The sequence below is a fragment of the Bombyx mori genome, chromosome 3, assembly GCF_030269925.1.
Source record: "Bombyx mori chromosome 3, ASM3026992v2".
Taxonomy (NCBI): Eukaryota; Metazoa; Arthropoda; class Insecta; order Lepidoptera; family Bombycidae; genus Bombyx; species Bombyx mori.
Window position 1 is genome coordinate 1345125 of NC_085109.1, and position 14783 is coordinate 1359907.

Here is a 14783-nt window from a genome sequence, read left to right on the forward strand (position 1 = left end):
TTACCTGTCATAGATACGTTCTTTTTTTAATACTGGCGGTGTAAAACTCATTTTTTTTTCAATATGTAAAATGACGATCTTTATTTAAAATGCAAACCACCTCTGATTCCTTTTGTAATTAATATTCTATAATATCCGCAAAGTTATGGAAATTTTGTCATAACAATTGTCATTTATAATCATTTACTAACGTCACAAACATATGATTTAACAACGTTCGAAAACGTTAGAAAAGTGTTTTTTTTTTTAAAGTATGGATTCAAAGCATTATTGTGAACTTTTCAAATCAATTTTTATATTTAAAATTTTTCCTCACAATATGTACTATAGTCGGATTTTTTATTAGACGAAGTAAACTGACGTTTACTGTGTTGTCAGTTTTTGATGAAATAAAAATAGTGTTGTGACAAAGTGAACGATTGAAAAAACTCCTGAATTAATGAAATTGCCTCGATTGTCTAGTGAATAGTTAGTGTGCCGAACTGCTGATATCGGGCACGGGGTTCGAATTTTAGCCGTGCTTTGTACATACCAACGAGTTTTCGACGAAACATTATGTTCCTATGGTATCTACCTGTACTGAATACCGAGTGTTTTAAACATTAAGAAAAACATTGCGAGGAAGCTTGTAAGACTGTCCTATTTCCAATGCATCATATAGTTGAAACTATAGATGTATAAAATATAACAATTATAGGTACAGAGGTAATGAAAATAAAAAAAACGGATTGTAGTTACATACTACTAGTAACATATTATTATATTGGATCACTTTAATACAATTTTATTGTAAAATATAAATAATATTCTTTTATAGTTTGAAATTAATGATTAACTCTTCACACTCATTGTTCATTTATGTGATTGAACGAGAACTGAACGCATCACTATTACTTTAAATATAGCAACATTATTTCACAAAGTGACATTAGCTACTGTCAGCTGGCTTCGTCTAATTAAAAATCCGACTATACGTTCAGTGTAAAGTTAACTCTCAAATGAATTTAGTTTGGGTTTTTCTCTCTCTTTCTAATCGATTTTTGTATTCGACGATGTCGTTCATTTTGCTTTTATAGATTCAATCATTCAATCACTCCAGTTATACCATTTGTTCAAACATTCCAAACCAAACTATTTACTTAAATTTTACGTTATATCGTCAAAAGATAAAAACAAAACTAAGTCCGGATAATTTCACATATCCATCCATACTTCATTACTTGATACGGTACTATTTTAAGTTATTTTACCACTGGATATTTTTAAAAGCACTAGATAGGAAGACGAGCCTAAAGTCTGTCTGTATGAAAGTAAAGAGATACAAGCGATTGTCCTGTGCAATAAATATGAGGCACTACGTAATGTACCGTCCGATTAGTCTCCTCCCAGCGATAGGCAAAATTTACGAACGACTCCTTCGGAAACGCCTCTGGGACTTAGTTACCGCGAACAAAATATTAATAGACGAGCAGTTCCGCGCCAAACACTCGTGCATACAACAAGTGCACCGCCTCACGGAGCACATCTTAATAGGGCTAAATAGGCGTAAACAAATCCCGACCGGAGCCCTCTTCTTTGATATCGTGAAGGCGTTCGACAAAGTCTGGCACAACGGTTTGATTTACAAACTGTACAACATGGGATTGCCAAACAGACTCGTGCTCATCGACCGTTCGTTTCGATATCGAGTAGAGGGAGCTCGCTCTCGCTCCAGTCATCTGACGTCCGGAGTCCCGCAAGGCTCCGCGCTCTCCCCGTTATTATTTAGTTTGTATAACAATGATATAACCCGGTCTCCGGAGACTCATCTAGCGCTCTTCGCCGATGACACGGCTATCTACTACTCGTGTAGGAAGAAGTCGCTTTTGCATCGGCGACTCCAGATCGCAGTAACCACCATGGGACAGTGGTTCCGGAAGTGGCGCATTGACATCAACCCCACGAACAGCACAGCGGTGCTCTTCAAAAGGGGTCGCCTTCCGAATACGACTTCGAGCATCCCACTCCCTAATAGGCGCGTTAACACCTCGCCGTTAGCCCATCACTCTCTTTGGCCAGCTCATACCGCGGGCTTCGAAGGTCCAATATTAAGGCGTCACCCTCGATGGAGGGATGACATTCCATCCCCACATCATAACGGTACGCGACCATGCCGCCTTCATATTAGGACGTCTCTACAAAGCAAACTTTCCCTCTGTAATAAGGTAACAAAACTCTACAAAACTTGCATACGCCCCGTCATGATGTATGCAAGCGTAGTGTTCGCTCACGCGGTCCGCACTAACTTGAAATCCCTTCCGGTTATTCCATCCCGATTTTGCAGGATAGCCGTCGGAGCACCATGGTTCCTCAGGAACGTGGATCTCCATGATGACCTGGAACTTGACTCAGTCAGTAAGTATCTACAGTCGGCATCATTGCGCTACTTTGAGAATGCGGCACGACATGAGAACCCTCTTGTCGTGGCCGCTGGAAACTGCATACCCGATCCTGTAGACTGAATGGTAAACAGTCGTCGCCCAAAACACGTCATTACGGATCCTCCCGATCGATTAACGGTGCTTTTAGGTACCACAAGCACCGGTCACCGTCCTAGTCGAACCGGTCGCTTGCGACGAAGGGCTCGATGAGCGAATTAACCCACAGCTCACTGAGTTTCTCGCCGAATCTTTTCAGTGGGTCGCGTTTCCGTCCGGTGGTTGATTCTGCGAAGCACTGCTCTTGCTAGGGTCAGTGCTAGCATCACTCCGGCTTGAGCCCCGTGAGCTCACCTACTAGTTAAGGTTACGCTGAAATAGCCTCTCAAGGCTATCAGCTTAGGTAGGGAAAAGAAACGTAATGTACAACGACTATTTAAAAGCACAGGAAATGGTGAATTCAGTTTCAAGTAAGATTTTAGTATTTCCCGTTTCTAATATTAATCGGTTTGTAGATTTAAAAAACAAGAATAAACGTAAAGCTGTACGCTATTTTCGGTTTACCATACAACGCTAACTAAATAAATTCAAACAGCTCATAATTTTAATTCGACAATCAAACGACTTTCGTAAATAACTAGTAGCTGTAGGTACGTACATAGTAACAACTACACCCGTGCATCCAATACCTAATACCTACCTAGTAGCATAATCAAATGAACTTTGGAATTAAGTTTTACACTGTTAATATTTTTTTATAATTTATTCTATTTTATAAGCCTAACTTATAAATAGATTCGAAAATGATGCAGTTTAAAGTTATCGTAAGAAATTTTTCAAGTTCCTCTGCAATGCAAAGTGCTATCAAGAATGTAACGGTTATTGGAGGTGGTCTAATGGGCTCCGGCATAGCCCAGGTAAGAAAAAATATTCGATTAGATAGTTTATTATATTCTATAACATATTGAATAAAAGCAGTAACAACTGTTTCAATTACTGTGAATGGACTGTAAAAGTAACTTTGAATAAATTTAAAACTTTCAATATTCAATCTTCTAAATCTATTTATTATGAAAGATGTGAAAAATGTTACGAGCCTTAATAAATTCTATTAATATTATAAATTTAACTGGAACAAGATAAATACAAAAGCGCAAATAGCATGGAAACAAATTTCCTTCCCTTCTCTAGGTATCTGCCCAAGCAGGACAGAATGTTACCCTGGTTGACGTCAGCAATGATGCTTTGGCTAAAGCCAAGAAGAGCATTGGCACAAACCTCAGCAGGGTCGCAAAGAAGATGTACAAAGATAATCCCCAAGAAGGAGAGAAATTTGTGAATGACTCACTAGGAAGGATTAATACTGCAACTGATGCAGCAGAGGCTTCCAAATCTGCTGATCTGGTTGTTGAGGCTATTGTTGAAAATATTGAAGTGAAGCATAAATTGTTTAAGCAGCTTGATGGCGTATGTATTGTTTTATTTGATAATATTTATTTTCTAGATTTTACACCATTATGTATGTTTATTTTTGAATAGAAAAGTAAACAATATGATCTTAAATAATAAAAAAAATAGTTGATAATCAGTGAGAATGTTCCAGAACTTTTAATAAATTTTTCATTTAAGGTTTATTCACTATTCATAATCACTAACAATATTATATATACTTAGTTACTATTAGTTTAATTGAATTAGTGTAGCTTAGGTTGGCAGTATAGCTTAAATTTTTTGCAAAGCAATTTATCTATTCCTGTAATAATTGCCCCAATGCTAGAAAACAAAAAAACTGACTTACTAATGATAGCAAACCACCTGTGTTGATAAGAGTAAGATGCCTGCTGTACTCGTGTAGAGTTATGACTACCCCTGGGGTCAAGTTTTATACCTATTTTTTCAAAGGAATCCTAATACACATTTATGAATAGCTTTTTTTATTATTGGTCAGGTGGGTGGACGAGGAGGCACCTGTTGTTAAGTGGTTATCTGAGCCCATAGATATCTACAACATAAATGCCGCCACCACCTACCTTGAGATATGAGTTCTAAGGGCTCCGTTTTTATAGAAAAACGGCTGCCTCACCCTTCAAACCGAAATGCATTAGGTACTGCTTCACGGTAAAAATAGGCAGGGTGGTGGTACCTACCCGTGCAGACTCACAAGACATTCTACCACCTAAGCTTCAATCTTGAAGTGAATAATATTGAAAAATAAATAAAATATAAAAGTTACAAAACTTTGCAAATTAGGGATTACGAAACTGTAAGACCAGCCTGAGTAAATATCTTCGGAATAAAGGTTTCTTTAACACATAGGACGCCGCTTGAAAAATAGAGTTTTTCATTCAGGCCACGGTGCTCACTGGTGAGCCTTATCTTACTGAACCGTGCGGGCCACGAGGATCACCCGTGAGCCACGTGAGGGTTCCAACGTAAACGCTTTTTACAAGAAGTTAGCCACGTAGCCCTTAAGGCAAATCGAACGCCTTAGTTTTCAAATCCAATAGAAAATTTTAGTTTTTATCAAGATTAAAATATCTTAAAAACTAGACAGTTAAAGTCCCTAATTTTTAACTTCCGTGGAAAATTGTCGCATTTTATAAATTTTAGAATGAAAATATCAAGTTGATAAAAATTACAAATTCTCTGATTTTGGCTTGGCCCGAGTGGTATATAACGCTAGGCACACCACCGGTGCGCCGCGTGGCGTTCAACTTGTTAACATAATGAACAAAATATTCTTCTGTCAACCTTTTATGTTTTACGCACCGGTATCCTAATATGATTCGTAGTAAAAAAAATAAGGCCACGTAACAAAACATGCGAATTTGTGATTATTTTTTTTGCTTAGATCGGTGTACGAGTTTACGACCCACCTGATGTTTACTGCTAGTCAGAGTCGTAAATGCGGCTAAAGGCCTAGAATGTCCATAGCCCGATTGAGGCATCTGTCAAATATCTTGTGTTAATTATATATATTTTTTATTGCTTAGAAGTGTGGACGAGCTCACAGCCCACCTGGTGTTAAGTGGTTACTGGAGCCAATAGACATCTACAATGTAAATGTGCCACACACCTTGAGATATAAGTTCTAAGGTCTCAGTATAGTCACAACGGCTGCCCCACCCTTCAAACCGAAACGCATTACTGCTTCACGGCAGAAATAGGCGGGGTGGCGGTACCTACCCGTGCGGACTCACAAGAGGTCCTACCAGCAGTATAAATATAATTGTTTCGATAACTATTTCGTTTTTATATTACAGGTAGCTCCAAGTCACACTATTTTCGCATCAAACACGTCTTCTCTATCTATAAATGAAATTGCATCCGTCGTAAAAAGGAAAGACAAGTAGGTATCTATACTAATATTATAAAGCTGAAGAGTTTGTTTGTTTGAACGCGCTAATCTCAGGAACTATTGGTCCGATTTGAAAAATTCTTTCAGTGTTAAATAGCACATTAACCGAGGAAGGCTATAGGCTATAGGCTATATAACATCACGTTAAGACCAATGCAAGCGGAGCACCAATAAAGAATGTTTCAAAATTGGAGTTTTAATCCCTTTTGAGAGCTTTCACTGCGTGCACTGCGGAAGCGGTTAAAGTTTCGCTAAAGTAATATATGAGAGAATTGTTCCCCTTTAAAAGATCTAAAAAAAAGTCTGTGACAGCATATGTCTATATGTTAAGGTTGGCTCACTATAACGTTTTTAAGTTAAACAAATTTGTTCTAAAAAAGCATTTTTTGTGAAGGTGTTTTCATAAAGATGATATTAATCCTTATCCAAATAAATACGTTATTCATTACAACTATGAAACACCCAAATCTGACAATTATACATTTTTCTGGATTTCTCGATGATCCCATCATCAGATCTTGATGTAAACAAGACCATTCGGAAAGTCTACCCTTTCGAACAACAAAAAAAAAAGAATTATCAGAATCGGTGAACATACATAGATAAAAAAATATGGTCGTATTGATAACTTCCTCTTTTGAAGTCGGTTAAAAAGCGTGATTTTGGTACCTTAAATAACTCCTTAGCATTCTATTAAACAACAATATTTTCACTTTTTACGTAAATGAAGAGGCGGGTAAAATTTAGCGTTATGCCAAAGTAACTATTCCACGCGGACGAAGTCGCGGGCAAAAGCTAGTATTTAAGAAAGTAAAACTTTAATAAGATACCCTGAAGATCTTGAATATTTCTGTTCATAAATATCCTCGATTAAAGTCTAAGTCATTTACATTATCTCCGAATGGGTTATGCTAGCTTTACCGAACGTGTAAGCAAGCTCACGGGCTCAACCTGGGAGATTCTGCTAACACTGACCTTAGCAAGAGCAGTGCTTCGCGGAATTTACCACCGGATTACCGGCGAGAAACTCAGTGGCCTGTATCTGTTTTATTTACACGACAAACCCTTCGTCGCATTCGACGGGTTCCATCGGGAGGTTCCAAAACGAGTTAGAGCAAGGATGAGCAAAACGCGGCCCGCCAAGCATTTCTAAAATAGAATTTATTTCATTTATTTATTTATTTATTACACTTCATGTAAAATTTACATTGGTGGACTTAATGCCTAAGGCATTCTCTACCAGTCAACCAAAGGTAGTGCAGAGTAAATAGTGGTAGGTGCAATTTACTTCATTACTTTCTCGTTTCTGTTCCTCTTTCTGTACTTTTCTTTTTGTTTTTATCTTGCATTAAAATTTCTATATCAAATCTTTATTTTTTTTGTTTTATTTTTTATTCTAATATTTATTATAAATAAAGTTTCGTACATTATTAATAAGAGTCAACCTACGTGAGGGTCGGCAAAAAAAAATTAAATTGGCCCACAATGGGCCTTAAAAAGGTTGCTCACTCCTGATTTAGAGCATACCAAATGTTAGACTCCCCGCGCACTAGGCAGCCAGACGAATATATGGCGTTGTATGGGAGCCCGATTGGCGAATGTATGTGGCTGCTGTCAGTCCCCGCGCACTTGCTGTAGCAGCCAATGCATATTCTTTTTGCCAAATGATAGTTATATGACACAGCATGTTTGTACAATCTCTTGTATTTAAAAAAACCGGTCTGGGTATGTATGAACATCTTTAAAATAGTTATAGAATAATCTTTTTGAACGCCGTTCTAGAAAAAGAGGATGAATCCAGTGTATTTTCTTTGCTTTGCGTTTTTTACGAGATAAAGTCCAAATCGCTTGGCGAAAAGATCATAAATTGGCGTCGATTGGCTGCTATAACTGGCTGCTCAAATATTTTGTTGTTGCCGTAGTCTCGCTGCCTAGTGCGTGGGGGCCTTACTTTCCTTCATTGATTTACTAGTCAAAATGGACAAGTTTGTTTGGTCTATTTTTGACCTTAACGAGATCGCTACAAAGTTACGCACGGTCACTAACTAGGCGAATCCGAAAATTCATCAAGATGGTCCACATACCCGATCCTGTAGACCAATGATAAACAGTCGACGTCGGCCTAAACACGTCATTACGGATCCTCCCGATCCATTAACGATGCTTTTAGGTACCACAAGCACCGGTCACTCGTAGAGCCCTTCGTCGCAAGCGACGGGTTCGACGAGTGAACTAACACATAGACACAGCCCACTGAGTTTCTTGCCGGAATTTCTCAGTGGTTCGAATTTCTGATCCGGTGGTAGATTCTGCAAAGCACTCACTGCTCTTGCTAGGGCCAGTGTTAGCAACACTCCCGGTTTGAGCCCCATGATCTCACCTACACATCAAAGAGAAGCTGAAATAGCCTCTCAAGGCTATCAGCATAGGAAGAAAAAAAAAGGGGGTCTAGTCGTTTCGGAGTCTCTAGGGAACACACTAATGTACACATACCGCCACAAATAGAGTGAGATGGAAAAGTCTCTCAAAAGCCGCAACCAAGCATTAAGACATACGTAACCACGACCACTCCGGCAGTAGTGTACGACTGAGAAAAAGGGAACACACACATGAACTGTCTAAATAAATATTTATATAAGAGTATCTTCTTCAGATTTGGTGGTCTTCATTTCTTCAATCCGGTCCCAGTGATGCGTTTGCTAGAGGTCGTCAAAGGCAGTGAGACATCGGAAGCTACATACAAAACTATGATGGAGTGGGGAAAGTCGGTCGGCAAGACCTGTATCACTTGCAAGGACACCCCTGGTTTCGTTGTGAATAGACTGTTGGTGCCTTACATATGTGAAGCCATTAGGTTGTACGAAAGAGGTTTGTAGATATTTTTTTATAAGTATTTGATGATTCGAAAGGATCTTTGTTGCGGTTTAAATAAGAAAGAGCTACTGGTGTAGTTTGAGCAACATAATAATCATCATAAACAAGGGTTGAAAAAGTTAGGCAATTGTAGATAGCGGCTTAGGCGTACCACTGGTATTTCTAATATTCTGGTAATTTTGTTTTTAGTATTTTATTTAGTGAAAACAGACTTAAGCACACACGCGTTTTTTCGCATTAAAAATGTACAATTTCCTAAAATATTCGAAGTTGAGTTAATAAGCGGAATCATTTGGTATCACCAGTATTTTCTCATAAATACTGTCAAAAGAGCGTAGTTTAGTTTTAATTTACCTATGTTTTGACTACTATTGACAAAATTAATTCATAATTTTATCTTACTTTAATAGACAGATAATGTAACTAGTAAAAAATAAAAAATAAATGTTGCAAAGATAATTAATATTAGAAATATCACATGTTAAACCTTTAAAACACTCTCCTGTAAAATTAGTCATTTTTGAGATTATACAGTTTTAAGGCGAGAAGACGACATATCATTTCACTTGTGTACCTATTATATGCAACCCACACTCAGTAGTCCTTTATATGACAAAGAGAATAAGTACCCTCACTAATTACCTATAGTCATGTGACAGTAATAAATTTACCATTAAGACGGCATAAGCTTCTCAGTTTTCCGTAACAATAAAAAAATATTATATATATATATATATATATATCTTATGAACATTATAATATTAAAATAAGATCAATATAGCTGCCCACATGGTGTTTTATTGGACATGATAATGTGAATATCTCCATTACTATTCCTGGTTTGGTATATTACCACACACTCACAACTTGTGATCTCTTGCTCTGTGAAATTATTGACCGCACTGAACATTTCCAGGAGATGCATCAGCTCGAGACATTGATATAGCAATGAAGCTCGGCGCTGGCTACCCCATGGGTCCACTAGAACTGGCCGACTATGTTGGCTTAGACACAAACAAGTTTATCTTGGATGGCTGGCACAAGAAGTTTCCGGATCAGCAACTCTTCAAACCTATACCCTTGCTAGAAAAGCTTGTTGCTGAAGGAAAATTAGGTGTGAAGACTGGGGAAGGTTTCTACAAATACGAAAAGAAATAATATTATTAAGCATAAACAAACAACATTAGACTTAAGACATATACACTGTGTTTTTAGTTATATTTTATATTCAGAAATCAATATAATATCAAAAATTTTAATAGAATAAATTATATTTCAAGTTTTATTGATTGTGTTTGACTTATCTCCATAATTAATTAAAATGATGACTTTCCTACCTAGCATATCTCAATCTAGTATGCAGGACTTTTAAAAACAACCATACCTCGAACTATTAAATAAATCTAGACCAAGGGTGAGCAACCTTTTTAATCAATTGGCCAATTTAAATTTTTTTTTTTGACGGACCGCCCATTGGTTAACTCCTAATAATAATTTACGAAGCTTTACTTATAATATTAGAAGAAAAAAAAAAAGAAATTTCCACATATTACTAATGCAGGATAAAAACAAACAAGAAAAGAACAGAACAGAAACGAGAAAGATGGCGGACCGCGTGTTGCTCATCCGTGATCTAAACAAACAGAATGAAACAGAAAGTTAAAAAAAAACTTTAATATTTATAAACTTACCCTAAACTTAGCACAAAATTGATTTTATTTCCTATTACAAAAAGAGGCTGAGCTCAATGTGTCCATGAAATTGATATCTATCAACGATAGCTAAATGCAACAGGAGGTAAAAAAAATGGATACATTTGACTGACTTGCAAAAAATTTGAAGATATAAAATAATACACTCGCGAGCAAAAGTTTGGAATCACTTACTTGAAATTGATTCCGCGCGATCTTGTGTACTAAATATTATTTTGATAATCATAAAAATGAGATCATTTTAAAGGTTGAACTCTTAACTTTAAACTGATACCAAATTCATTCAAATCGAGCCAGTAGTTAAGGAGCTATTCCGGATTAAGTGAAGGAGGTAGGAAACAAAGGAAATATGGAAAAATAATGAATGCATAAAACAACAAAAATTAATAAATAAAAATTTTATTTAGCCTTAAAATTAAATGTCAGTACTTTGTGTTCCCTTCCCTTGCCCTAATAACTCCTCGAAGACGATTCTTCATAGACCTGATCAGGTTTTGAATTGATTCTTGTGGGATACCTTCCCACTTCTCAATCAACGCCGATTTCAGCTCATTCAGGCATGAAGGAGCAGAAGTTCTGGAACGAACCCTATTCTTCAGTTCATCCCACACGTGCTGAATAGGATTCAAGTCAGGGCTGAGCGCAGGCCAGTCCAATGTGGCGATATAGACTTCTTCGAAGTATTCAGTTGTTCCACGGGCAGTGTGACAACGAGCGTTATCGTGCTTAAGGAGGAAGCTATCACCGGCATATCCCGCATAGGGAACGACATGTTCCAGCAGAATATTGGAAATGTACCCGTCCGAAGTTGACCGCCTCCTTGTCCCCCGCCAGGCACGAAAACAAGCTCGGTTTTACCGTCGAAGGAAATGCCGGCCCACATCATACAAGAGCCGACCCCATAAGCCACTGTTTCAGCGAAACAGCACTGCGCAAATCGCTCCCCAGGCCACCTGTAGACCCAACCTCTTCGGTCGCTACCATGCAAACACATCCTGATCTCGTCGGAGAACAGGATTTGCCTCCATTGCTCAACGTCTCAATTAAGATTGGTACGAGCAAATTGAAGGCGTGCTTGTCGATGAGCTACCGTGAGTTTCGGGCCTGTGACAGGCCTTTTTGGAGTCAGATTCGCTTGCTTGAGTCGTCGACGAACTGTCTACTTGCTAGCTGCTACCCTACGAACATCTCGGAGCTCCTGTTGGACGTGGACACCAGGTTAATGCCGATTTCGGAGAGAGGTTAACACGATAAAACGGTCATTCCTCTCCGATGTGCCCCGGCGCCGTCCAGATCTTGGTCTCGGGATAAAGCTATCAGTCTCTTGAAAGCGCTTGCAAACTTTTGAAACACAGGAATGGCTTATTTGGAGCCGACGAGCGACAATCCGCTGGCTGAGCTCTTCTTGCAATAGGGCTACGATTTGTGCTACTTCTGTAGGTGTTGTCCCAATTGTCGTACAAGGTAAAGAGTCAAAAGTAGCCGAGATATGTACCAGTCAACGTGTGAAAGTCGACTGATAAAGAAAATCCGATAACAGGTGCTTTTATAGGGGTCAGTAGGCCGCAACTCGCGACGTATCAAGCAATTGAAACACGTCTTTTTCGTTATTCCTTCACTTAATCCAAGATAACTTCTTAAATACTGGCTTGATTTTAATGAATTTGGTATCAGTTTAAAGTTAGGAATTCAACCTTTAAAATGATCTCATTTTTATGATTATCAAAAAAATATTTAGTACACAAGATCGCGCGGAATCAATTTCAAGTAAGTGATTCCAAACTTTTGCTCGCGAGTGTAGTAGATGACAAGTTCTGTGAATGCATTTTTATCTTACCTACTCTATTTTAATGCCTTCTTAAATGTATGTTAAATCACTGTAGATATCCTGTTCTCATCTAGAAAACTACAACACATAATATCAAATTCAATTCAAAATTTGCACGGCAGCCAAGCTATACGGTCGCAAATTAAAAAGAATCTAGTTGTGCATCAAAACGGTATGAGTTCACCTCCAGATCTTACTTAAATTATAGGGCACAGTCAGACAGTGACTCTTTTAATCTCAGATTCTCTTACTTAAATCTTTCTGTTATTATATTATCTTTAGAACTTTTGGCAAGCTATTTCATTGAAATATGATTCACTTAAAAAAAACAGGAAAAATTCAATTTTTTTGTTGTTTCTACCTACAGTAATAATTAAAATACCCTTAGTCATATAAACCATACAATCTGAGCAATTTGCATCATCAGGTTTTATGGAATTAATCACTAAACAAACAGGATTAAACACATGATACTTTTTAATATCAAAATGTTGATTCCAGGCAGAAAGATCGTGATCCTATTAATTATTTATAGATCATAATCGTCGTCTTCTCTTTTCCGTTTGTGGCTCATTGGCTCGTCTGTCTCCATCTTGATAGGAGCCTGTGAGGAAGGACCAGCTGTCACTCTTACAGCTGGTTTTACTACCTGCAATATAATTCATTGACATTTAAATATTGTGCTAACTATGAAATGTCAGAAATAATGTAAAGCAAATAAAAAATGAAAGATTAAAATTAGTTTTAATTTATAATGTAGATTTCAATACATAATCAGATATAATAAAAAAAAATTGTGACGCAATTTTGATATTATCAAATATAAGTTGACATTTAATTAGACAAAATAGATATTTCGTTTTGTTTATATCATAATATAGATTATCAGTTTTCAACATTTCAAATTATTGTTAGGAAATAAAGAAACCACTTTTTAATAGTTCAATCTGTGATGAATATGATAAAGCATAGTGCTGTCTATTTATCTATTCTATAATTTTAAAATTAAACCAAATTCTTACTTTACTGCTTGATGAAAATTTCAGTACAGGTTTTGTTCCGAGACTGGTTTTTGGGGTGCCCACATTCACAATTGCTCCCGGTGGTCTCTTCATAACAACTGTCTGTTGAGGTGCTTTGGATGTGGTGACCGTTTTTATGGACGGGGAAGGGGTTATCGTAGTTTTTGTGATCACTTTCTTGGTTGCTGGTTTCAGTTTGTAATTACAGGATGACAGGCAGTAACTGGAAAAATGAATATTCTCTGTAAACATGCAGCGATTTACAAGTTAACCATATTAAAAGGCTCTGGGTGTTAAGGGAATCTCATGTTTCACACAAAATTAATCAAAATTATTCCATAATTTCCTTTGTTAGCGGAATTGGTCCATAGTGTATTTCTATTCATCATTTTTACTATTATACCAGGCTCCCAAATGCAACCATTGGTGTTTATGGAGTATTCTGACATTATTTCAGTAAGGTTTGAAGACTTCTTAGTAACAGGCAGTATTGAAGTATCAGTAACTACTTACAAATTGTAATAAGACAATCTGTCACCTAAAGATATTGTTTACAAGAAGACTTTACTGAACTTTGATTGTGAACACAATATTGTTGCAATCAATTCATGGTGCGCAAATTACATACGTGTGGTCTAAAGTGGAGTATTTTTCCCTCAAGTCCGGTGATTGAACCTTGAGCTATTTAAGCTAATCCTGATTTTTGAAGAAATTATCTAAGTCCATACTCACGAAAGATTAATATAATGTGCTGTGAGATATAGGATTAAAGTGTGCTACATTTTCCAATACTTACCGATCCGGAGGCAGTCTTAACCCGCAATGCGGCTTTATCAACGGCAAAGGATTAACATTCTTGACCCTCGCGATCTCCAGTAGCACTTCACGGGGCGGGGGATTCGTGAAGGACTTGTCCAATTGCATTTGAGCTGACAGTCTCACATCATCAAGATCTATAGTTTTCTTTTTTGCGTGGTTTGCAAATATCCTTGCATCATCTAATACTGATGTAACGTAGCGGTATGTGAATTCTAGGAGCTGGTTCACGACTCTCGGTTCATAGTCAGTGATACCTACTTCCTTCATGATGGACATGATGACTTGGGCATCTTTGGGAATGTGCTTAGCTTGACCACCCGATTTGGATTTGTCTTTCTCTGACATCTTGTAGTTTTATTTGTTATTTTAATTTTAGACCGAATTATTTCTGATTTGTTTAAAAATCTTTTTCTTAGTCATAGTATTGGCATACTTTATTTTGGTAACAATGCTATAAAAACAACACTTGTGCTGTGATTGTGACAGATCTATGTTGTTTGATGACGATTGTCAAGTCAATTCAAACTGTCAGTGTCAGCCATTCTGAGCCATTGACATCTTCATTTCAGAACACATTTAAAAGTATATCTCTCTATGGTTGTTGTCAGAACTTGGAAACAAACAAAAAACTGGTGCGCGTATAAAACTTGGTGCACGTGAAAGAAGTGAAACTTCAATTTATCTCGAGAAATAAGATTAACTTAGAAAGAAGTTGTTACCAGTATTCGATGATTACCGAACGAGTCCTTTGGT

General features: G+C 37.3%; 3 protein-coding genes across 3 annotated transcripts in view; 1 reads left to right on the forward strand and 2 right to left on the reverse strand.

The window, feature by feature from the left end:
• Positions 1-392, reverse strand: part of LOC101740910 (inositol polyphosphate multikinase) — a 31445-nt gene extending 31053 nt beyond the window's left edge. Inside the window, exon 1 of the mRNA XM_004923894.5 lies at positions 5-392. The gene's annotated coding sequence lies outside the window, so the exon portion shown is untranslated. The remainder of the gene's footprint in view (positions 1-4) is intronic.
• A 2745-nt stretch (positions 393-3137) lies between these two features.
• 3HCD (3-hydroxyacyl-CoA dehydrogenase) lies at positions 3138-9934 on the forward strand. Its single transcript, NM_001256989.1, is given in 5 exon segments — positions 3138-3334; positions 3609-3884; positions 5681-5766; positions 8429-8643; positions 9566-9934. Coding segments are annotated over 5 exon segments (933 nt in total). The 5' UTR covers positions 3138-3220; the 3' UTR covers positions 9808-9934.
• A 2714-nt stretch (positions 9935-12648) lies between these two features.
• On the reverse strand, positions 12649-14571 carry LOC101741053 (transcription initiation factor TFIID subunit 9). Its single transcript, XM_038019771.2, has 3 exons — positions 14008-14571; positions 13212-13434; positions 12649-12838 (listed from the first exon to the last, which is right to left on the reverse strand). Exons 1-3 carry the CDS (start codon positions 14373-14375, stop codon positions 12719-12721), a joined length of 711 nt encoding a protein of 236 aa, XP_037875699.1. The 5' UTR covers positions 14376-14571; the 3' UTR covers positions 12649-12718.
• Between the last annotated feature and the right edge of the window lie 212 nt (positions 14572-14783).